The following is a 24,987-nucleotide window of genomic DNA, read 5'->3' on the forward strand; positions in this document are numbered from 1 at the left end:
TTTTTAAAAAATTTAAGTTTTCTTCTTACTATAAAAGAAGGGAACAAGATGTAATCATCTAGATGTTTTCTGAATATAAAATTATCATTTTTCTGAAGAAAAGTATTAGCACTTAAGATTTGATAAACCTGCAGTATCACCAACTACTCTGCAGCTAGTCTGTAGTTGTCTCATGTCCTTTTGCCAGCCTTTGGAATATTTCTAGCAAATTTTTTATGCTTGCAGGATGTGCCTGCATAATATGAAACCAAAATGAATTATATATATGTGTATGCGCGCGCGTATGTAATTGTGACTTGTCATCAGAAAAATATTATCTACAAATTACGTAATAAGATGTATTTATATGTGTACTGTGACTTGTTTCTCAGGAAAAATATCATAAGAAAGAAATTTAATAATAAAAAAATGAGGAGTTGTATATCTAAAATTACTGACAATGATTTTGTTGTTCAATTAGAGATACTCAAAGAAGTTGTGATGTATAACTATTGCAAATAGTGCGTGCCTCTAACATCCATGCATGTAACATAGATTCTTTTTATTTTTAGTAATTTGGGTTTTAGTAGAATTTCTTGTTTTGTGTAACAAGATCAGCTAAATGAACTTACACGAAGGGCATTAATATATGGAGCACTCATCAATATTGATGGAATGAAGCTTTTAATAAGGAGACAACCCCTGCATTCAAATCACATAAAATCATGCCCGTCAAATACTACCAAAATCAACTTCCAGGAGCATAAAACAACTCTCAAGAATCAAGTGCATGATTATATAGTTTCTTTCCGAAAATTCTTATTCAATAACCGTAGAAACAATATAACAAAATCAAAAGATTTACATAAATGATGAAAAATATTGTTTGCTAACCTTGATGTCTCAGACACTATGAGATAGCATTGAATAATATTTTTCAGGACGGTTGCTGATGGTTTATCATGCATCTTTTCAATAGCATCTTTGAAAACCCGCATTATTGCACACATTCGAGTTGTAGGCTCGTAGCAATATTGTAGACCTTGTTTTTGTATTAGTAGCCTTGAAATAATCCAGGATGCAGTCTGAATAGCCATATACAAGTACTTAATTAATATGAGTGTAAGGAGTATAATTAACTATGAGTGTCTATCTAGATATTTGATGATATGGCATTGTATTTAGTATAATTTAAGGAAGTTCTTTTCTAAAACGAGCAAGTCTCTATCATGCGATATTTTGCAAATAATTCAAATATGGTTAGGTAATAAATTTAATATAAACCAATATATAGTTATTCATCAATCTTCCTGATAAAAAGTTTCAATATGATTAACGGGGATGAGAATGAGATTCGAGTACAAAAATGTATTGAAATCTCATTTTCATTTCCATTAACCGTGTTGCAATCCCATAATCAAACATTAGCTAAATACTCTACAAGTGGGATGCATGGAAGCAATTATATGGTAAGATCAAGATTTAATGGACACTTACAGATTGCGAAAGGTCGTTACCAAACTCTATGCTACGTAGGCACATAGGGAAAAATCCTGATTGAAGCAAATGATGAACAGAATCCTTTGCAATAGGATCATCAATCTGCATAAAAGAGAAGATTTAGATGTATATTTAGTAGTAACGTTTAGACATACTTTATACATCAAATCATAGTAAAGCATTTTATATTTGTATATACAATCTGTTACAAGACATATTCATCGAATTTCTTTGAAAACTAGAAGGGCGGGTAGACCATCAAAAATCATTTTCATGATGGGTTGCTGGTGTTTAGCAATTTTAATTATCCTTGATGTCAAAGTATAAATTTTTTTGAAGGTATAATATAATAATTTGGAGAGGAAGTGTACCTCCTTCAAGAGACCTCCTATCACCCCCAAGCTCATTAACCTTAGGTATTGGAATGGTCTTCCCCTTTCCTCAGTCATCAAAAAAGGGTAAAGATAACAGTGTATCTGAACTGCAAGGACATAACTAAATTATCACAAATCTGTCTATAATTAGCTATATATAGCTATTCAATTTCTATTATAATCAGTTACAAGTAAAAATCATAAAATTTTAACAAAGATTTCTTTTAATTGTATCTTTAACTGTATTATTTATTTCACCTCAGTGTCATGTTTCATTCATCTTTTATAAAGACATATCACACCGGCTTGAAATATAAGGTGTTTAAATGTTTTTATATCAAAATATTTCAACTTCGACAATATCATCTGTAGTCCACAAAGTGGAATGTTAAACCGTAAGTGATGAAAAAAAATTAAATATGAAATAAGCTTAATCAAGTAGAGAAGCTATATTTATAATTACATCCAAAAATATTTCAAAGAAAATTAATTTAATTAATGAAGAAATTAAAAGAAACATGCCACAAATTTCAAAGTATTAAGTAGAATACCATTGAGGAATTCCTTCTTTGTTTGACGATGACTTGCTAGACACTGCATTCAATAAAAAATCATCATGATTTTAAATTTTTATACATAATTTGCAAGTATATAGAGTACCAAAATCTCTGTCACAACTAAACATAATCATGATATGAAGATGACATATGTAGTAATGTGTGTGTTTGTGTGTTGGTTGTGGGGGCTCCATACAAATTTTCGGTTAGAAATAACAATGGTTTGACACACAAAAATTGGTGCTCTTAACGAGATATTAATGTTATCCATTTTTTACTTGACGCTTTCGATCAAGAATGAAATGAGCCATAAAAAATTGTGGAAGATAGTTGACGATATGAGGTATGGAGCTAAAATATCAACAAACACCTCAAAATCATGCATAAAATTAAAATATTTTAAATCTTAAAACTCAGAATGTTCTGCGATTTCTTAAATAATATCAATACTCTCTACAAAGATCAAAACTAGATGACATTCGTATCCGAATTATTAATTTTTAACAACTCAACAATCTTTGAGCATTAGTCAAAATGAAATTTTCGAAAATGTTTTAATTGTGAACAAAGGTCACATAATAATGATATTTGGTTTGTTATTATGGCCTACATAACTCAGAAATTCACACAGATTATACTTTAAGCACTCCCGATATCTCAAAATATGAAATGATGTGAAATTTGAGATGATCAAGAAATAAACTTTAGAAGGTTTTAAAGCTAAGACTGATCTGGTTTTAAACATCAAAAGCCCTTATGCCTGAAAAAACAAAAGAAGCAAGAACATTACAAAGTTAATGCTACTAAGAGAAATTTCGAGGATCAGAATTGACCTCAAACAAAACAAGCACATCACAAACTCTACTTGATTCTTTCATTGTAAGCTTTTCAGGAGTAAACGACTTGTAAATTGATATTATTTCCTGCAATAAAGAAGATATTGGAATTATCACTATTCATGACATGAATTTCCCTTGTGGATAGATTGAATAACCGCTACAAATCTTAAACCGAGCTTGTCAAATAAAAATATGGATTTAATTTAAAGTTTCCAATGACCATCATATGCGAAATAATTTCAAAAATAGATCAAGTTCTGTTCAAGATTATGATGCAACTTGATATTACAATTTTTGTGTTTATGTTTAGCTAAGATTAAAAACTTAAGAAAAACTACACCAAGCTATTACAGCAAAATAATTTTATGTGATTCATGCAATACATTTGACATATCAAACAAATTCTGCATACCGTTAACAAAAAGAAAATTGTATTCGGAGAACGCCATATTTGGAGAGCCAAATCCTTATTGGATCCCTGCTTCTGTATTGATTAATCACATGTTATAATGAAATACACTATATCACACAACAGGCATTAGAACATAAAGTATAAAATATAAACTCTACAATATGCACATTAACCTTTTAATAAGCGAATTTTATTATCATTTGTCTACATATACTTATTGAAAGAATTTACATAAGAGTGTCACATCAAGTTTGAAATTTAATTTATGATTTTTTTCCGTATAGCTCATGATTAAACAACACTTTGAAAAAAATAATATGACAAAGAGGAATATAATCAAAACATGATTACCCGCAACTAAATTTGTGTTTAAACATAGAAATGTATTATCGAACCTCTTAAAAACCTCCAATCCATTGTCAATTACTACTGATAACCTTCGATCATGATTAATTATGAATGCACCTAATGAAATTAAATACTCCTTCCATTAATTCATGATTCTTAATTCATTCTAACCAACAAATTAACAATAACCAATACAAACATACATATACATAAAAAAAATTCAATTGATCGATCACTTATTGGTGGATTCAAAAAGCCTCTTGACTATTGTCCTCTTAGACATGTTTAACATCCAGCTAGCCACACAAAGATAATATAGCATACACATGTATAACATCTACTAATATATATATATGAAAAAACTTCAATCATGATTATTATCAATTAATTATATCCAGCCACATCAACATAAACTAACACACACATACACACAGACAAATATGAATTTAAATGGTGACCTTGATTCGAGTAAGAAGCGAGATGGCCTTTTCACGGTGCTCGGGTTCACCAAGCAATTGAAGCAACTCGTCAACACTAGCCAAAGACAAATCAAGTGCTCTAACACCATTAGCAGTTGCACCACCGTTAGTAAAAGCACATTCGCTATTCTCGAAATCCGGGAAAAGAGAGTCCGGCAAGTTCATCATTGTTTCAGACAAAAATCCCTAGAAGCACCCCCAACAAGAAGGCCGTTATTGAGTTTTGTAGGAAAAGCACAATATGAGAAGCGGCAACTTGTAAGAGATCTATTATAATGTTAATATCTTTTTGGTTTTATGATTTGTATCTTTTGCTAGAGTCACGAGCTGGGTACCTACCTTGTTTTGTACATTTATGAAAAGTAACGAATGGATTTAGCACACTTGGACAAGATTTGATGGTGATGGTAACTTTAGCTTCATGTGTGACAAGTGAATTACACCAGATTTATGATATATTTGGGCCTAATCCAATACAATTAATACCTTGGCCCATCTTCACCGATGATTGTTCGCATATTTTTAAAAATACTATTTTATAAAATTACTACATCACAGCCTCTGTTTAACAAAAAATTCGACGATTGTTGACGCACTTTTAAAGAGATTATTTTCTAAAATGAATATATTATGGTCTAAATGCATAAAAATTAGGAATAAAATATTCCGAACTTTATTCCAATACACAAACGCATAAGAGTTAGGAATAAAATATTCTTAAAGTATATTTTAAGATAAGGTTAATTATCAAGTTGATCACTGAAGTGGGCACAATGTATCAAGTTGGTCACTAAACTCAAAACGGTATCAAGATGATCATTGAAGTGGCCATAAATATCAAACAAATACCTTGAAATATAAGTTCAAGTAGTAAAAATATTATTTATAAAGTTTTACACATTATTTTTAAATTTGACCAAAACCAAGTAAAAGGTTACGACTTCTAATATTTATGATAATATATTTAGATTTTATCAAGTTTATTTATTATTTATTTTTGATTAAAACAAAGAAAATAACTATATAATAAAATATAAATAATAAAAAAACTTGATAAAATATAAATATATTATTTTAAATAATAGAAGTCATAACCTTTTAGTTGGTTGTGATAACATTTAAAAATAATGTGTAAAATTTTATAAATAATATTTTTAGTACTTGAACTCATATTTCAAGGTACTTACTTGATAATTATGGCCACTTCAGTGACCATCTTGATACCGTTTTGAGTTCAGTGACCAACTTGATACATTAAGCCCACTTCAGTGACCAACTTGATAATTAACCCTTTTAAGATATGCTTTCTATATATATTTTGTAATATAATTATACAATCAAAAGTTGAAAAGGAATACTGGAAGAAAAAAAAAAAAGGAAGTTGAAAAGCAATATTAAAAGGCACCAGCCCAAATGAAAAATTATACACACTCAATAAAAGATGTTATAAGCCCAAATTAAAAAACTAATTACATGCTCTTGAGGTCCAATGTTATAGAATACAGGCCGACTAGGATTTTAATATCCGTTAATTAAAGTCAACTAGTCAACCTAGTCTTATAAATTTATTTTTAGTATTTTTTTATAATTGCATAATTGTTTTTTTATCATGAAAAATGTATTTTATTACTAAAATGAAATTATAAATTAAATCAAAAAGATCTATGTTGGAAATGGCACATACACACGAAAATAGATACTCCCTCCGTCCCCTTGAGATATATACGTTTGTATTGGGCACGGAGACTAAGAAAAGTGTATAAAGGTAATGTAAAGTAACGAGAAAGAGAAAGAAAAGTAGGTAAAGTGGTAGAGTACTAGGGTTCATTAATATTTAAGTGATAGTTTGGGGAAAGGAGATGAAGATAGTGGGTGGATAGGATTTTTATATTATAAAAGTTTACTATTTTGGGGAGGTTTTGAAATATATAAAATTAAATGAGATATCTCGAAAAGAAAAGTGTATAGATTTCAAAGGGATAGAGGTTTAACAATTTTTTTCCAAAGGTTTGGGGATGGATTGAACAAACTAATCTCATTGTATGTGAGTACTTTTTTCCTTGAATATGATCAACTATTTGTATGCTTTTCGTACACCACATTCACTCCAAAGTTGTAACAGCCTCAATAATAATGATGAATATCGTCTCTAAATATCTGCATTTGTAACTTACAAATATAATATCACCAATGAATTTGCTTCGTACAAGTAATATAATCATAATATCAATTTCAAATTAATTGTCATAGTTTTTTTTATATAATTTGAATTCAGTTAACCGAACTCGATTGCAACTTCGATCAGCTGCACACCAAAATACAAATTTAAAATCGCTCAAATATACTCGAAGCACAAATTTAAAATTTTGTGGTCACTATCTTGAGTTAAGTTGACCTGCATTACAATGCACGGAATTAAATGTCAGCAAAGCTCGGAGTTAGAGTTGACAAGGAGTAATGGGCACTCATCACCTGCTGCAAATATTATAAGAACTACTCCCTCCGTCCCTATTTATCTGTCCACTTTGCAAGTAAAAATTTGTCCCTATTTATCTGTCCATTTATACTTTCAAAACTAATTTAATGATAGTTTTTCAAATATATCTCCATAATTTCAATTTTCAAGGCTTGACTTATTTAAAACTTGGTTGAATTCATGTTTTCAAGACATAAAGTAGGGGTATTCCACCATTTTCAAGATATTAATTAGAGGTATTCAATGAAAAAGTTCATAGCATCAATTATTCATTGGTATGTGTTTTTTTTTTCAAAATGGACAGATAAAAAGGGACGGAGGGAGTAGTATTCTTGCCCGCTACGCTTGGCAATTTTTATTTTTTTATCAAAAAATTTTTGAAGCCATGACATTAATTTTTAAAATTTAAATTACGAAGTCATTGTACTTTTCCTTTTCTCGAAAAATATACGAACATGATAGTGTCTTTGTTTTTTAGTACATTTTGTTTCATAAATTTTTCATTCATTTTTGATTATTTCCAAGTGTGTGCTCATGAACACATGCTAAGTACCAAATTTTATAAGAATGGTGGATTTTAATTGGTTCCCACTCTTTTATAATGGTGGACCTCCTGCAAATTTACCAATCACACCAATTAAAATCCACTTAGCCCAACTGCAACGGGTTAACTATTCCACTTTGAATCTTCAAAGAAATCCATTTGAACTCTCATTAAACAACTCATTTCTATGGTCCTAACTAGGGATGAACATAAACCCGTTCAACCCGCTAACCCAACCCAAACCGACCCTTTTTTAGGCCGGTTAACCCGACCCGTTCAAAACCGAAAAATAAATGGGTTGATTTTTAAAAAACCCGATTAAGTTGGGTTGGGTCAGGGTTTTACAGATTTTAACCCTGAACTAACCCAACCCAACCCGATTATATAATATATATATATATATATATATATATATATATATATATATATATATATATATATATATATATAGAGTCCTACTCCAATAGAAACCAAATTAGCCTAAAAACTAAAAACCAGTTTCTGGACAGTTTTTTATCACTATTTTTAACTACAGAAATCACTAATTTGTACATAACATATCACTAATTTATATATAGCATATCTCGCGAATATAAATATATATATACACACATATATGCAATGTATATGACCATCATCTTCACCCAAATCGTAATAATGGAACTCTTACCACCATTACCAAACGTTTGTATGACTTGCCACCATTGTCTATAATCACCAATAGTCACGTACACTTTCCATCATAACTTACAAAACTAACGACTACTTACCATCATCATACAACTTCTCTTGCGGCTTCCTACCACCAAGAACCTTCATACGGATGAAATTAATCATCTATAATCGATTATCAATAATCTAGATAAGTAGATTTTCTCAATTTTGATAATAAAAATCGCTGTTTACATTATGTATAAAAACAGTGATTAGTGCAGTATAAATTAGTGATACCCGTAGTTATAAATAGTGGTAGGGAAACTGGTTTCTAGTTTTTATTTTAAGAGTGGTTTCTATTTGATCATGAGCCTATATATAATATTTACATACCTATTTTATATTTTTTAGTTTATCTCAATCAATCTTTAACCTAAATTTGATTTATCTAGGGTGTGTCTATACATTTACAACAGCAATATGAATAATTTTAAGTATCTCGATAACTATAAAATGTAAATGATGACTTTTGGAATTTGAACATGATTAATGATTTGTGTATACAACAATTTTCTATTATTTCATCATTGTTTAAATGTTTCACCAATGTAATAGGCTTCCCTCTTCGATCAAAAACTTACGCATCGACTGATATTGGTGAATGATTCATAGAAACTGAGTAACTATAAATATGTATGCCGACTGTTACTAGCTACCGGTGTGCGAGTGAGTTTTTTTTTTCCTGTCACGATGAATAACTAAATTTTTATTTATTATAATTTTCGCAAGTTTAACCCAAACCAATCCGACCCAACCCGAATTAATTGGGTTGGGTAGGGTTGGGTTAGATAAATTTTTTTCAGTTAACGGGTTAAGTTTTTATTAACCCGAAGTTTTTATTAACCCGAACTAATTGGGTTGGGTCGTTTTTTTCCAAAAACCCGCCCAACCCAACCCATGTTCACCCCTAGTCCTAACAGTCTTGCACACATGCATGTTATTCACATTGTTTTATATTTATGGCGATCCACACGATAATATTTCATAAAAATAGAATATTGCAAGAAATATAAAATATGTAGCAAAGTGACAACGATGCATGGACCTGAATTATAAGATGGAAAACAATATCTTTGTGGAAATGTACCCTTTATTATTGTGATTTTCAACTGTCCCCTAACAGTGCTACTTAATTAACTGGTCCATCGATCCAGGGTCTCTCTACGGTGTGATAAGCATTTTCTATTTATTAATAAAATTCGGATGATTGCAGTCTGATCTGAATTTTTCAACATTCTTGGGTATTAAATTTATTTTGGATCGTCATCAATATCTCAGTCTAGTCAAACTAATTTTTTTAATTCAGTGGCGTGGTTGTGAGTTGATTAAACAAATGCTATCATTTATCGTCACTGTTTGAAAATAAAGCACCGTTTCGCTCTATATGTTTATCCGTAATACTAATTCTTGATCAACCATGTCTTACGTAAAATTCAGTTTTAATTTAGAGAAACCACGAGTAGTCAAGGATTATCAGAATTATCCTTAGAAGTTAGAACAAACAATGTGTTGTATAGACTAATTTTTGGCCGCAGAGATAAACTGCATTATTACATTTCATAGTAATGAATTTGCTATATTATTAATTTGGAGGTATGTCAGCTATAGATAAAGCAAAAATTATTCAGAGTTGATAACATGTCATCAAAAAATAATGCTAAGAGAGTGAGACTCCAGATAAGGAAAGCCAAACCCCAGTCACAATATCTTCACCAGACGTTGAAACTTGAAATGAGATGTTATGTTTTAGTTTGAAGATTTCAAGCCTTACGGACAACTTGTGTCGGTATTATTAATTAAATTTAAAATTTTCATTTAATAGATATTTTAAAATTTTATATTCATAAAATCATGAAATCAAATATTTGTATCAATTATTCAAAAAATATATATATTTACAATAAATTTAGATATAGTAAATTCATTTTTACAAAAATATATGTAATAAAATTAATAAAATTTAAATGTGGAATGCATAAAACATAAATTAATTAGTTGTATCTTTGATCACTTGTTCTGGAGTTTAGTACGACAAATGTATAGAATAATATTGAATATTTGAATATCTAAAATATAAATTAATTTGAATCATGTTACAATTGTATTAAAACTAAATATTTATCGCACTCTAAATATATAATATCTTTCGATAATTTTCTAAATTGTAGATATTTAAGGCTCATTTGCATTATCAAAATTTATAAAATTCATGTGCATCCAGGAAAGATCTTAAATATTGTATAAAAGTTGATGTTATTCAATTAAAAATTTGAAATTTGAAAATTATTTAGTTCCAAGTTCAAAATAATCTTTATTTAACGATATTAACATAAACATAAATTATATGTGATATTCAATAGAGCTTATTATATTTTGTAACCCTACACTTTGGTCAATTAGCAAATCAGACCCCACACTTTGAAACGTGACACATTGTAATCCTACACTTTATTTTCCTTTCAATTTGTACCCGGGCCCACTATTCCGTTAAAAAACCACGTTACCGTGAAGTGATTAAGAGGTTAACAGCTGCAATTTCAGTTTATAACCCTCGTTACCCCTGTACTTGATGTAGGCTTGGTAATTTAACACGTAACACGCTAACACGAAACGACACGAAAAAAATGGATATGAGTTTTGATTTTTAATACACGAAACACGAAAGTACACGAACACGAAATTACACGATAGATTTCGCGTCGGATATGGGTTTTCATTTTGGGTACACGAAATACACGAAAGTACACGAAATATTTGTACAGAATTTTTATTATATATATGTTATAATATATTATATAAATAATTGTGTAAAATATATATATATATATATATATATATATATATATATGTAAATTTATATTAGAGATTCGTTAACAAATTTGTAGAGAATTGTATGTAAGCATAAATATATCATTCATATTTAATAAAATTATATAAGAAAATATATATTAAAACTATTTATTGATTAAAATTATATTAACTATTTTATATATAATATACACAAAAAGTACACGAAAAATACACGAAACGTTTCGGATCGGATAAGGGTTTCAGATTAGGTATACGAAATCAATAATGGGCGGATACGGGTTACAAGTTTTAGTTGTTGTTTCTGTGCTTTCTCTGTATGGTTTTGAACTGCAAAAAATCAACTTCATCAAGTACAGTTGATAGGGGGTAATAGGGGGTTATAAACTGAAATTGCAGCTGTTAACCCTTAATCACTTCACAGTAACGTGGTTTTTTAACAGAATAGTGGGCCCGAGTTACAAGCCGAAAGGAAAATAAAGTTTAGGGTTACAATGTGTCACGTTTCAAAGTGTGGGGTCTGATTTGCTAATTGGCCAAAGTGTAGGGTTACAAAGTGCAATAAACTCTATTCAATATATATAAAGTGAATGGTATTGAATTTTGCTATTTTTAAAAAATTAATGAAATCTCATATAAATCTATAAAATGACGTTGAATTTAAAGATTTGGTTATAATCTTTGTTAATTGTTATTATTTTTAAATCTAATCACGATTAGTAGCCATGTAAAATGAGAAAGTACTAGCTAGCCATCAGTTTTTTTGTTGTAGGTAGTCAAAATATAGGAAAAGGATGGGGAGTAAATGACAAGGCAAGTCGTAGTAATAGACTTTGTAGTGTAAACTAGGCCACAACAAGTAGAAGATAAAGGAAGAGAGTGATCTCTATCATCACAATATTATCAAACAAAGATACAATAACTACAAATCTTAACACTCACCTTGTATTTGGTCTACCCTTTTTCCCTTGTTATTAGCCGAGTCAATTGTACCATACCTCAAGACTCTAGACTCATCCTCCCTTCTTTGTTATAATATTCCATGGCTCAAGGGAGTGGACTCTCCATTGATCCTCCTTCTTCTCATCTCTTGTTTACTTGTTCCTTATCTTCGGATCATCCACAAGACCTTAGCCTAAGACACCGACACAAGCTGAGGCTTGAACCATCAATACAACAGCTCATGGATTGTCCAAAAGGGCCGAGTACTATACAGTTTCCTGTGAACCTCAACTGCACCACTGCAGACCATGATCATGATCAAGACCAAGAACGCGATGAGGATCGATGTTTTAAGTCTGATGAGAAGCGGCCTGTCATTGATGAGATGGACTTCTTTGCCAGCAAGAAGGATGATGAGGATCATGATCACATAGCTGAGACTGATGGTGATGATCAGAAAGATGGTTTGTGTGGACCTCAACATTTCAATGTGAATGTGAGTCTTGTGGTTTTCTTGAGCTTATCATTTCTATATTTTTCTCAACTACTTTTATCGTTTTCCTCATTAATAAATGTTGTTCATCTGTATGCACTAACAAAGTATACTAAAAACAGACTGGTTTGCATCTTCTCACCACAAACACTAGCAGTGATCAGTCAATAGTGGATGATGGAGTTTCTTCCAGCTCTGAAGAGAGGAGAGTCAAAAGTGAGGTAATCTTTAGTTGCATACTTCTACCTTGATCATTCCAATACAAACTGATTAAGATTCGTATAGCTTCAAAAATGATTTTAACGTTTTCTTCTTCTGAATAAAAATTTAATTTTCAAACTTTTATTCAGATGAAGAAAATTTCAAAAATAAGTTATGGAACTATATTTTATGTACGTCCAATGTTAAAAAAGTGTTAACAAATGGAAGGGACAGAGGGAGTATTGTTTAGTGTGTTAATCTATAGATGATAGACTGATCTTCATTTAATATTTCAGCTAGCGGTGCTTCATGCTGAGTTGGAACGAATGAACTCCGAGAATCAGAGATTGAGGGACATGGTGGATGAGGTGACCAACAATTACAACAATCTTCAGATGCATTTAGTCACATTTATGCAGCAGCAGCAGCAGCAGAAAGCGGATGATAATGAAGTAGAAGCAGATGATGATGGTGGAAATAATAGCAAGGGTGAGAAATTTGTTAGACAAAATAGCATGCGAAATACGGTGCCTAGACAGTTCATTGATCTGGCAGTAGGAGGGGGGTCTAATGATGAAACAACAGATCAGGAGCCTTCACTTTCTTCGTCAGAAGGCCGTGATCCGTCTCACTCTCGGATGAGTAAACAGAAACAGGATGATTTGTACAGAGAAACGGATAGTCCAAATCATGGGTCTCCACACTGGGGAGGTTCTAATAAAGTCTCTAGATTGAATCCTTCCAAAGAAGTTGACCAGGCCACTGAGGCTACCATTAGAAAAGCCCGAGTCTCGGTCCGGGCTAGATCAGAGGCCCCAATGGTATATATATCATGAACTGGCTCAGATCATTACTGTTATATTTGGTTGAAATTTATGCAATTTTAATTCATTATCAAATTTTTGGTACTCTCAGATTACTGACGGATGCCAGTGGAGAAAATATGGACAGAAGATGGCTAAAGGAAACCCGTGTCCTCGAGCCTACTATAGGTGCACCATGGCTGCTGGTTGTCCAGTTCGGAAACAGGTATCCAAAGACTACTATGAGCTTAAAGTTCTGAATAGTAGAAAAGATCCAAGGCTAAAATACCAGTAACTAATTGATTTTTTAGGAACCTCCTGCCTCTTGTTACCCACTATGTTACATGACTAAGGATGGTTCAGCAAGTAGAACAGTACTAAATGTATTACCAGCTCCGATCTTATAAAATGATACTATTGTAAATTTTCAGGTGCAAAGGTGCGCAGAAGATAGGACAATCCTGATCACAACATATGAAGGCAATCACAACCATCCTTTACCTCCAGCCGCAATGGCAATGGCTTCAACCACATCATCCGCTGCACGGATGCTCCTCTCTGGATCAATGCCAAGCGCGGATGGCATAATAAACTCAAATTTACTAGCCAGAACTCTCCTTCCTTGTTCCTCAAGCATGGCCACAATCTCCGCTTCAGCACCATTTCCCACTGTTACATTGGACTTGACTCAATCTCCAAACCCCTTGCAACAACTCCAAAGGCCTCAAAATCAATTCCAACTTCCCTTCGCGAATCCACAACAATCACCAAACTCCCCTGCAGCTCTGCTACCGCAGATTTTCACTCAGGCATTGTACAACCAATCAAAATTCTCAGGCCTTCAAATGTCGTCTCACGATACTGATGCTAACCAGGCACTAGGCTTTCCACCAATGCACAACCAAGCGCAACCAGGCACGATGGCTGACACTGTCAATGCATTAACTTCTGATCCGAATTTTACTGCAGCTCTAGCAGCAGCCCTTTCTTCTATGTTCGGTGGCACTTCCCATGCAAACAACAGCACCAACAACAATGCCAATGTCACAACTTCTACCAGCAACAACAATAGTAACTGAGCATGCATCTTATCATTTTTATTCTTGTTTTAGTTTTTTTTAATATAATTTTAATATCAGCTGAGAGGAGAGAAATGATGGTTTACATGTTCATTTGTTAGGGATGGGATGGGGTATACATAGAATCGAGTTTTTTTTATTCAAATTCTTGTTTAATTAATAATTCCGATTTGCGGTGAAAATATATACAAAAAATAGTGTAAAAGCAAAAATACAATGAATAATACATGTTAGTTCTTACTCAAATTTATGTGTGATCGCGGAACTGTATTTTTCTTTAGGCCTGCTTGTGAAGAATGCAGTCAAGATATTCGTCTCAGACTTTGTTCAGATTTGTGGAAAAGATAGAAATAAATTGTCTCATGCGGAAAAGATTTGATTTCTTGTCTGGTTTGAATTAGCCGTTTGGCCCCCAATCAATATAACAAAATTACTTTTTTTATTATTTTTTTATTATATTTCGATTTTTGACACATTGATTGGATTGGATAGTAAATTTTTTTTATGGATATAAATTTATATTTTATTGATAATATAAAATTAATAATATTTATCTGATTTAATTACTCATTTTCTAATATTAATTTTTGGTGATAAAAAATAGACAAAAATGTTACCGTTGATGAGCATAAATCTGATTTTCAAATTTTTCTATACACATTGTACTGTTTGCGTCAAGCAACTCAAGCCTTTCATATAGCACAAGATAAGCTATACGGGTACTACATAACACAATAATATAGTAACATTATTTTTATATGTATCGTCGATCTCTTTATATAAACATTTTATAGAAAAAATATATAATTTTAATAGATTAATATATATTCAAAAAGTCGTTTTCATTTTAAGTATCCTAAACATTTGTCATTGAGTGAATAGTAAAATTTCTCCTCCGGCTCTGCTTCTTCCGGCGAGTCTATTGGAGATTTGGAGCTACCCTGATTCGTAAAAATTACAGCTAACATGCTCTGCTCATTTGATTGATAAAATTTTATTATCTATACCATAATAATACAGATGCATGTTTCTACTATAAATAATGTTAATGTTAATATATATGGATATAAATTCATATTTTATTGATAATATAAAAATAATAATATTTATCATATCTAATTACTCATTTTCTAATATTAGTTTTTGGTGATAAAAAATAGACAAAAATGTTACCGTTGATGAGCAGAAATCGCTGCTTTTCATATTTGTCTACACAAATTGTATTGTTTGCGTCAAGCGACTCAAGCCCTTCCATATAGCAGAGGGTAAGTCATATGTATACTACATAATATAATAGTATAGTAACATTGTTTTTATGCTATTGACACAAACCTTCCATATAGCACAAGGTAAGCCATACGTGTACTACATAATACAATAGTATAGTAACATTGTTTTTATGCTCTTGACTCAAGCCTTCCATATAGCACAAGGTAAGCCATACGTGTACTACATAATACAATAGTACTGTAACATTGTTTGTGTGCCCCATGCCTCCAAATGTAGTTGGTCCTCAACTTATACAGTTGTTTTTTGACCTTGCTCAACTTAAATAGGGAAAATAGATTTTTTTGCCACTCAACTTATAGTGTTTTTAGAAACTTACCACCCAACTAATTTTTTTATTCTTTTAGTCACTAATGTTAGGTTTGGTTTTGTTTTTAGCCACCAGCTTAGGTTTGGATTTGATTACTTGTATCATCATTTATACGTAGTGATAGTATCTAATATTTTGATGATGTTTCGTATGTTTATATCCTTATATATAGCAATAGTAATATAAAATGAGCCGATGAAAAATTTAAATTATGAATAATAGTAATTAGATTCTAAAAATTCAATAAATCATGAATATGAAATCAATGACTTCAAACAATTCACCATCTCTCATAAGATAAAGTGTAATTGAGTGATATGACGCATCATCTTTCGCTATTAAACTTTAAATGGACTAGCTCAGTCTAAGATCTTTCTTAAATTTATCTTCAAAAATTTAATAACTTTATCTTATTACAATTTTCGAGATGAATAAATAGAGAGGAAAACTTAATTTTCGATGATTGTCCTCTATATATAATACATCATTTTATATTATTATTACTCCTTCCGTCCTTCTCATTAGTTTACAAATTTTCTCTAGTGCTTAGCATGTATTTAAGATTCTTATAAAACATAGTTTCATAACTTATTTTTGTGTGTAAAAATTCAAACGATGAATTTTCATTCGGAAGAAAAAAAATAAAGTTATATATGAAACTACATCTTTTAAAGGCCATATAATGCGTGTAAAATTGTTATCATCCAAGGTAAGCGACCTTGAAGACATAAAAAATACTACATATAAAAATACAAACATATATCAAATCATCAAAATATTACCGACTACCACTATATTTTAATAATGATACACATAAAATGTAATGCTAATAATCAAATCTGAACCTAACTTCAGTGACAAAAAAAAAGAAGCTAAATCTAACACTAGTGAGTAAAATAAAAAAATTATAGTTCAGTGGTTAGTTTCTAAAAACGCAATAAGTTTAGTGACAAAAAATTATCATAATGCTGGTAATCAAATCCAAACCTAAGTTGGTGGCTAAAAATAAAACCAAACCTAACATAAGTGACTAAAAGAATAAAAAAATTAGTTGGGTGGTAAGTTTCTAAAAACACTATAAGTTGAGTAGCAAAAAAATCTATTTTCCCACTTAAATATAAAATTTTAACATATTAATATATATTCAAAGAGTCGTTTTCATTTTAAGAATTCTAAACATCTGTCATTGAGTGGATAGTAAAATTTCTCCTCCGGCTCTGCTTCTTCCGGCGAGTCTATGGAGATTTGGAGCTACCCTGATTCGTAAAAATTACAGCTAACATGCTCCGCTCATTTGATTGATAAAATTTTATTATCTATACCATAATAATACTAATAATACCATAATAATACTAATACATATTTCTACTATAAATAATGTTAATATATATAATGTCTATTATTTAACTGTCTAAACATATAAGTATTATAATAATTTTTCATATATTATTTCTATATAATATCTATTATTTTAATTGTCTAATCAAAATTTGTCAAGTGAGATAATGTATAACAACTAAATAGATAAAATAAAGAGTACAGATATATAAATATGTGAATATGCATTAATCGCATGCACGGTCTCTATCGTAAATTTAGATTATATTTAAAATCAATACACGAATTTGAATATATATCAACAAAAAATATACATGAATAAATGCGTAACATGCCTTAATACATGCGTCCACACGATATTTAAACCGGTTATGAAAATTAAACGTACACAAATAAAAAATATGCATACATAAATACATTTGTTGAATCACGTGAACTTCTTGAATACGAACAAAAAATATGAATGATAAACGCTTACGTATGTATTAAACTCGTGAACTTTCTAGAATTATGAATCTAGACGGTATTACTGATGGATACATAAATATAGATAGAAACATTTTTTACAAAAACAAAAGACGACTCGACTATTTTTAATAATTATAAAAAATAATTTGAAAAATAAAAACAAATAAGTCTCCTTTAATTTCTGAAAAATTCCTGAAAATTAGTTACCGATACATTTAATTTGTTGGTACACAGTTTATAGAAAAAAAATCTCAATAATTAGATCACAGATCACCACAAATAATTTCCATCCAACAGTAAATTCGGTCGCATGTGTTAATTAAATCATAAATTAAATATCATAATTATACCATATCTGTTTAAATAATAATATAATAATTTAGTAATCGTGGAGAGACAGCCAGCCAGGGCCGAATTTAAATATTAAGAAAAAAGGTAACCTTTATAGTTTCTGTGAACTTGCCTTGTGAGTTCTGTTGACCTGCTAGGACACAAGTAAACACTCAATCTGCTACTTTCCTCTGGGTTAAGGTAAAACTTAAACTCTTCTGTCTGATCCCATGTATCATAGCTATCTATGTATGTACCTATGTTTATGTTTGTTCACACGAGTGTTTATGTTTCTCATTTTTCCTATGATCTGTCCAGTTTCTTATCTTCTGTTGTTTGATTGTTGTAAAATTATGGAATATAACACACGCACACAGAGGTTTGTGTGTGTATGAAAATTTTAGTATGTTATGTTTTATATATTTTTTTTAACTTTTAATTTCTTAGGTTTTACTAGATGTTTATGTAATTCTTTGTGTTCACAATTAGGTTTACTTTATGTGGTTTGCGTTTCAGTTTTTGAATTTTGATTTGATGCTTGAATTTTTGTTTGTTTCTCTATATGATATGCAATTATTATTATTGCCGAGGGAAACTAGGTTTATCAAAATTGTGGAGGCGTAGAATGTTACCAAGCACATTGGATTTTATATGTGATTATTTGTTGTGTTTATGTAAATTGCAGTTGACTGTCATGGATTCCGATTTCCGAGTGATTGCGGCTGCATTTTTCATGCTGCTGCTTATGGCTCCAGCGGTGTTTTCATTGTCAAGTGACCGACTGGTTAGAGTTGAATTGAGAAAGAGGAAAGTGGATCCTGCAAACCGTATTGCTGGAAGTGTAAAATCGATAGAAGGTCTTGGTTCGAGGAATGACGGTCTTCCTGGTGATTTTGGGCATCCAGATGCTGCTATTGTTGAACTGAAAAACTATTTGGATGCTCAGTATTATGGTGAGATTGGTATTGGTACCCCGCCTCAAAAATTTACAGTCATTTTCGACACCGGGAGTTCTAATCTGTGGGTGCCCTCTGCAAAGTGTTATTTTTCAGTGAGTTTTGTCTTTTTTCATATTTAGAAGTTGGTGAAAAGGTTAATTCTCTTGTTTTATTGTTTGCACGACTTATAGTCTGTATATAAATGAAGGTCGCATGCCTTTTCCACCCCAAATACAAGTCTAGCCATTCAAGTACCTACAAGAAGAATGGTAAGGGTTTTATTCTGCTTTTATTTAATTCCTAATCATTTATAAGATGTTTCCTGTTTCTTATCAAATAAAATAGTAAATTTTGGAGAAGAACTAGGTCATGTGTAGACATATAGCCCTTATCATTAGAAGTCACCCGAGAGCTGAAATAACAAAATCTTTCAAGTACAAGTACACAATCAAACTATCATTTAGGACTGACAGCTAAGACTTTATTTATAAATTAAAATGTACCTCTTGTAAAGTGATTTAGAAAATTACAAGCAGCGTATGCTATCATTGTAATATTTCTTACTGACTATTTGGTTTATCATTTTAGTTTCTTGAAATTTGTCACCTGGTAATTCTAGAAAAAATTGATGTGTATACACCACTATGAAATTATAAAGAGCTTTAGTAAACTGTTATAACTTATAGGGATCACACCTGTTCTGCATCCTTGTGATATCAATGCAGAATGCTTTGGGCCTATACATGTCTGATGAGTATCGACTTTTTATATTCTGAACAGGAAAATCTGCTGAAATCCATTATGGAACTGGATCCATCTCTGGCTTCTTTAGCCAAGATAATGTCAAAGTTGGTGATCTTGTTGTTAAGGAACAGGTAAGACACTCCTCTAATTAAATATCTAGAAGAATCATGCTGAAATGCTTCTAATTTTTTTATTTAATTTTGCTGTTCATTCTATGGTGTCACTGGTCACTAGGATTTTATTGAGGCCACCAGAGAGCCAGGCGTCACATTCTTGGCAGCTAAGTTTGATGGCATCCTTGGACTTGGATTTCAAGAGATATCTGTTGGCAATGCAGTTCCTGTTTGGTAGGTCTATGTACCTCCCGCTATTTTATTTATAATTTCGCTATCTGTTTCCAACCTAGAACCTAGTTCATTCCTTTGTTAAATTACATCAGGGCCCAAGTCACATCCATGACGTTCTAGTAAGATGTAACATTACATCATTGTTACTGTAGCATACTCAGGGGCAATTTTTTTTTGTTTGGTTGGTCTGCAGTAATTTAAGAGCTTAACCTCTCCTTGTAATAGATATTACAGATACATATATAATATACACGGCTTCTTCCGCCTCTTCTTTTCTTTAGTCTTTCCCTTCTCTCTCCAAAATCGACTGTGTAGCTATGACTTGAGACCTTTGCATATCGATTTCCTTGGAAACAAGTTACTTACGATCTTAAATTTTTATGGTAACTCAGACTCTAAAATGACCATGAAATTAATATTTGAATAGGTACTCTATGGTTAATCAAGGTCTTGTTAAAGAACCAGTTTTCTCATTTTGGCTTAATCGCAATGCTGAAGAGGGTGAAGGGGGTGAACTTGTTTTTGGTGGGGTTGATACGAATCATTTCAAGGGCAACCACACATATGTTCCTGTGTCTCAGAAAGGATATTGGCAGGTGTGTCTTATTAAAATTCCCCATGATTGTTCCTGTATCTACTTGGTATACTTTATTTCACTGTATTAATATTTATATTTGTTTGCATTGTTTTCAGTTTGATATGGGCGATGTCCTAGTTGGTGGTCAATCCACTGGTAATTTTGTAGACCCTATTTCGTGCTGTCTTGCTAATTAGTTCCCACGTGTGTAAAATTATGTGTGTGATGTTATTAAAATCCTCTGCTGGTTATGGACCTGATGATGCATGTTCTCATTTTTCAGAATTTTGCTCTGGTGGTTGTTCAGCAATTGCTGATTCTGGAACCTCTTTGTTGGCTGGACCAACTGTACGTACTTTCTGAAACTTAAGAAATTAAATTTTCTGATTTTGATAGATAAAATCTCCTTAACAGTAGTTACTAGAATGCTAGTAGATTAATATTGGAAAGATGAGATTCCTTGGTGGTTATTATAGTGGAACATGGCATGTATCTGTAGTTCCGTGGATCGAGACTCTGTTTTCTATTACAAAGTATGTTGATTCTGAAGTTTTTTTCGTGTATACAGGACGCTTTACATTGTTTAATTGCATTATATCTTTTATGTAATTTAAGTTGTTATGTGGCAAATGTCTTTGAAAGTGATGATTTGGAAACTAGATTCATCTCCATTCTTTATTGTATGTGAGCACTAGCAAATTCTGCGAGTAAATATCCTTTGTCTTTGTGTGGCATGCCATTCTGTCAAATATTGTAGACAATCTAGCATCTCTTTTTTGCTTCATGTGCTTGTTGCTCTGTTTATAGACACATCTTCAGTTTATATTATCAGGCATCCTATATTAATGCTACTATCTGGCTATACACATTGCAGACTGTGATTACTCAAATTAATCATGCAATTGGAGCTTCAGGAGTCATAAGCCAAGAATGCAAGTCTGTCGTTTCCCAGTATGGGAAGGAAATTTTGGACTTGCTGTTGTCTGAGGTACGTCATTATGTGCTGAACTTGGCTCTTCCCATTTGTAGACATTAAATATGTCACTCCCACCGTCCCACTCATTTCTTTACAGTTTTTCTTCACTGCTTGACACACATTTTAAGATGTATATAAAGCCTAGTTTGATAACTTATTTTAAAAAATAAAAATTTAAACATTAAATTTTATTCAGAAGAGAAAAAAATTAAAATAATTTATGAAATACTTTATAAGAGCCTTGAAATGCGTGTCGAGCCCTCTGTTCCCCAAATGTAAACAACCCACTCGGACAGAGGGAGTACTTTCTTCCAGCTGATTATAGAAATATATATACTGGTAGTTATTTTGTATACATGCCTACAAAGCATTTTGTTCCGTGAAATTTGCATGTTCCGGCTAATTTTGACAAATTTGCTTTTTCTAATGGCGATTATAGGCGCAACCTTTGAAAATTTGCTCACAGATTGGCTTGTGCTCTTCACGTGGTACTCATGATCGTAGGTTAGTTTCAACATGTTGCTTTTACAATTTGTTATTGTGTTTGAAGTTGTAAACACCATTCAACTAATTGCGAATATCAAATATTTGCTATTATGTTGATCATGGTAAACATAAACTGACTAATTTTGCTTCAATTCTGGCCTATTACTTAAATAATACGGCGACGAAATGGTGACTAATATGTAGTTGGATGGGTACAGTATGATAATTGAAAGTGTCGTGGACATGAACTCTGGAAAATCGTCAAGTGGCCTGCATGATGAGATGTGTACTTTCTGTGAGATGACTGTTGTCTGGATGCAAAGTCAGCTTAGTAGAAACCAGACGGAGGATAAAATTATCGATTACATTAACGAGGTGAGTAGATTCTAAGTTTTGCTCAATGTTTATGGCATGCCATCAGAGGCTTAAGCCATTAATTTGATTGCAGCTCTGTAACCGACTTCCTAGTCCAATGGGGGAATCAGCTGTTGACTGCAACAGTCTCTCATCGATGCCTTCTGTTACTTTTACACTTGGTGATAAAACATTTGACCTCTCAGCAGATCAGGTAATTGCAATATGCCGCTGTAGGCTCTAGATAATGCAACCGTTATTATATTCATTGACATTAATATTTCACGCAAAATTGATGTGCACAACACATTTTGAGGAGCTGTGTTTAGTCCCTAATATAGGTTTTTTTTCAGTATGCCCTAGTTTTTGTTTAATATGCCCCAAGTAGAATCAGTGGCAAACAGCACAGTAGTATATTCTTGATTGATGCTATTAATCTGTTAATACTTGATATCTGATATCATCTTCTAGGAAGATTATATTAGTGTTGCACAGAAATGCCCATTAGGATCTTGATTGTGAGACTAGGATGCTGTTTGGCCAAGTATTTTTTTGGACTTGCAAGTCGGAAACTTAAATTAGATAAATGGGTATATGTGTATTTAATTATTAGTGTATTGGAGAATCCCTCCATCATCCCATATATTTTGACCACATTTCATAATATTTTATTATGCCCTGAATTTTATGTCCATATTTACTTATCAAGGTAAATTAAGTTCAAATTTTGTTAAAATTCAAAAATCTGTCTATTTAATCAATTGGAAATTTAAGTGATAAACTATAATTTTAGTACTTATTAGTTCGTCTAATTTGATCGAAATGGATCAATATCTAGGTATGTTTGAGCCATTTATGTGAACGTGTACAATATCTTGACATTTGCTTCCATGATATATATTAGACTATCAAAGCAATAGGTGTCTTTCTAGCCTCATTGTTATTAATTAGTTTGGTGTTGTATGCACACCGACTTTCTTAACTCATTTCATTTTTTACTCTTTTTGTTGGATGGTGGTGGCTTTATGACTTACTAGTACGTCCTTAAAGTCGGTGAGGGTACAGCAGCTCAATGCATCAGTGGTTTTACAGCTCTAGCTCCTCCTCGTGGTCCTTTATGGTAAAGACCTCTTACTCTTGCTTCTTAATCACTTTTTTTTCCGCTTCCATATTTTGGTTCTGAATGGATAAAGTAACCTCTTATCTATGTTCATTACGCATCAATTCATTATCTGGAAACATGACCAGGCATGTTGTCAATTATATATCTTAGCTGAATGGTTTGAATGAATAGACGAAATATAGGTCCTCACTTGACCTTGATTTTTCATCTATCTTCAACCTCTGGCTTGTCCAAGAACATAGTACCTCTAAAATTTTAAATTATTTTCTATTTTGTTATCGGATAGCAGCTTTGAAATTTTCAGCATTGTCTGATGCAGGATCTTGGGGGATGTTTTTATGGGTAAATACCACACAGTATTTGACTATGGGAACATGAGGGTGGGATTTGCTGAAGCAGCATGAGCATGTCATTGGACTTCTGTTTACATTTTGCTTAATCTGCATGATTGTCCCTTTTGCCAATGTTTATATTTAAGTTACCCCCTTTATGAGTTGCAAACGTGTGGGGAAGGCAGCCTTATCTGTTGCACCAAATTTGTACCGTTAAACTCTTTCCTGTAAATATGAAAATACACAAAGCTCGCTAACTTGCATGATAATAATACAGCGATTTTCACCAAATAATCATCGCCTGCACAATATCCATCAATATTTTGATGGGGGAAAGCATCCTTGTTTGTACAAGGCTGCATCTGATTTGAATACCGAGCAAATTGGTGCTGAACTAGCATTCATGTTTGTACATACCAGGTAGTCTAACAATTGTGATTTCTGCAAAGTAGAGAAATGTCAAATTTAGAAAAAATAAATTGCATGATTGCTGGACAGTATGCAGTCGAGGCAAAATCAGATTGAGAATATATTTCATAACATGCTTACTCTGCATATATCGCAAAAATCACTTTAGAAGTCAAGTTTTAGAACAATGCTCCTATGTGTTGCGAAAGAACAAGATCTCTATAGAAATTTTATTATTTTGTTCTGAGGTTTTGAGAAGAACATGGATATACGAGAGAATGAATCAATTTTTTCTGGAATCGGGGAGCTCTAGATCGTAACGAAGAGAGTTCAGATGCTGTTTATTGGATACTTGGCATTGGATGCTTCATCCTGTAGTTTTCTGGCGACTCACCTTTCTTTTTCCGTTTTAACATGAATT

The 24,987-nt window shown here is 31.8% G+C and overlaps 3 protein-coding genes across 4 annotated transcripts; 2 read left to right on the forward strand and 1 right to left on the reverse strand.

The window, feature by feature from the left end:
• On the reverse strand, positions 1 to 4,728 carry LOC108222606 (uncharacterized). The gene is made up of 9 exons (XM_017396502.1): positions 4,468 to 4,728; positions 3,662 to 3,733; positions 3,244 to 3,333; positions 2,405 to 2,447; positions 1,851 to 1,960; positions 1,477 to 1,581; positions 874 to 1,064; positions 612 to 681; positions 1 to 232 (listed from the first exon to the last, which is right to left on the reverse strand). Exons 1-9 carry the CDS (start codon positions 4,654 to 4,656, stop codon positions 155 to 157), a joined length of 948 nt encoding a protein of 315 aa, XP_017251991.1. The 5' UTR covers positions 4,657 to 4,728; the 3' UTR covers positions 1 to 154.
• Positions 4,729 to 11,874: 7,146 nt separating this feature from the next.
• On the forward strand, positions 11,875 to 14,794 carry LOC108220915 (probable WRKY transcription factor 31). Its single transcript, XM_017394807.2, has 5 exons — positions 11,875 to 12,468; positions 12,588 to 12,686; positions 12,963 to 13,487; positions 13,582 to 13,695; positions 13,901 to 14,794. Exons 1-5 carry the CDS (start codon positions 12,073 to 12,075, stop codon positions 14,546 to 14,548), a joined length of 1,782 nt encoding a protein of 593 aa, XP_017250296.1. The 5' UTR covers positions 11,875 to 12,072; the 3' UTR covers positions 14,549 to 14,794.
• A 3,543-nt stretch (positions 14,795 to 18,337) lies between these two features.
• Positions 18,338 to 24,452, forward strand: LOC108223471 (cyprosin). Of its 2 annotated transcripts, none has more exons than XM_017397757.2 (14): positions 18,338 to 18,482; positions 18,967 to 19,332; positions 19,428 to 19,488; positions 20,000 to 20,094; positions 20,198 to 20,310; positions 20,738 to 20,906; positions 21,004 to 21,043; positions 21,171 to 21,235; positions 21,762 to 21,875; positions 22,303 to 22,367; positions 22,568 to 22,724; positions 22,798 to 22,917; positions 23,741 to 23,823; positions 24,146 to 24,452. In XM_017397757.2, exons 2-14 carry the CDS (start codon positions 18,976 to 18,978, stop codon positions 24,228 to 24,230), a joined length of 1,524 nt encoding a protein of 507 aa, XP_017253246.1. In that variant the 5' UTR covers positions 18,338 to 18,482; positions 18,967 to 18,975; the 3' UTR covers positions 24,231 to 24,452. The 2 variants fall into 2 exon arrangements, with proteins under 2 accessions (XP_017253246.1, XP_017253247.1); XM_017397758.2 differs by lacking the exon at positions 18,338 to 18,482 and adding an exon at positions 18,509 to 18,530.
• Positions 24,453 to 24,987: the final 535 nt, after the last annotated feature.

This window comes from Daucus carota, chromosome 5 (genome assembly GCF_001625215.2).
Source record: "Daucus carota subsp. sativus chromosome 5, DH1 v3.0, whole genome shotgun sequence".
In the NCBI taxonomy this organism is placed as follows: domain Eukaryota; kingdom Viridiplantae; phylum Streptophyta; class Magnoliopsida; order Apiales; family Apiaceae; genus Daucus; species Daucus carota.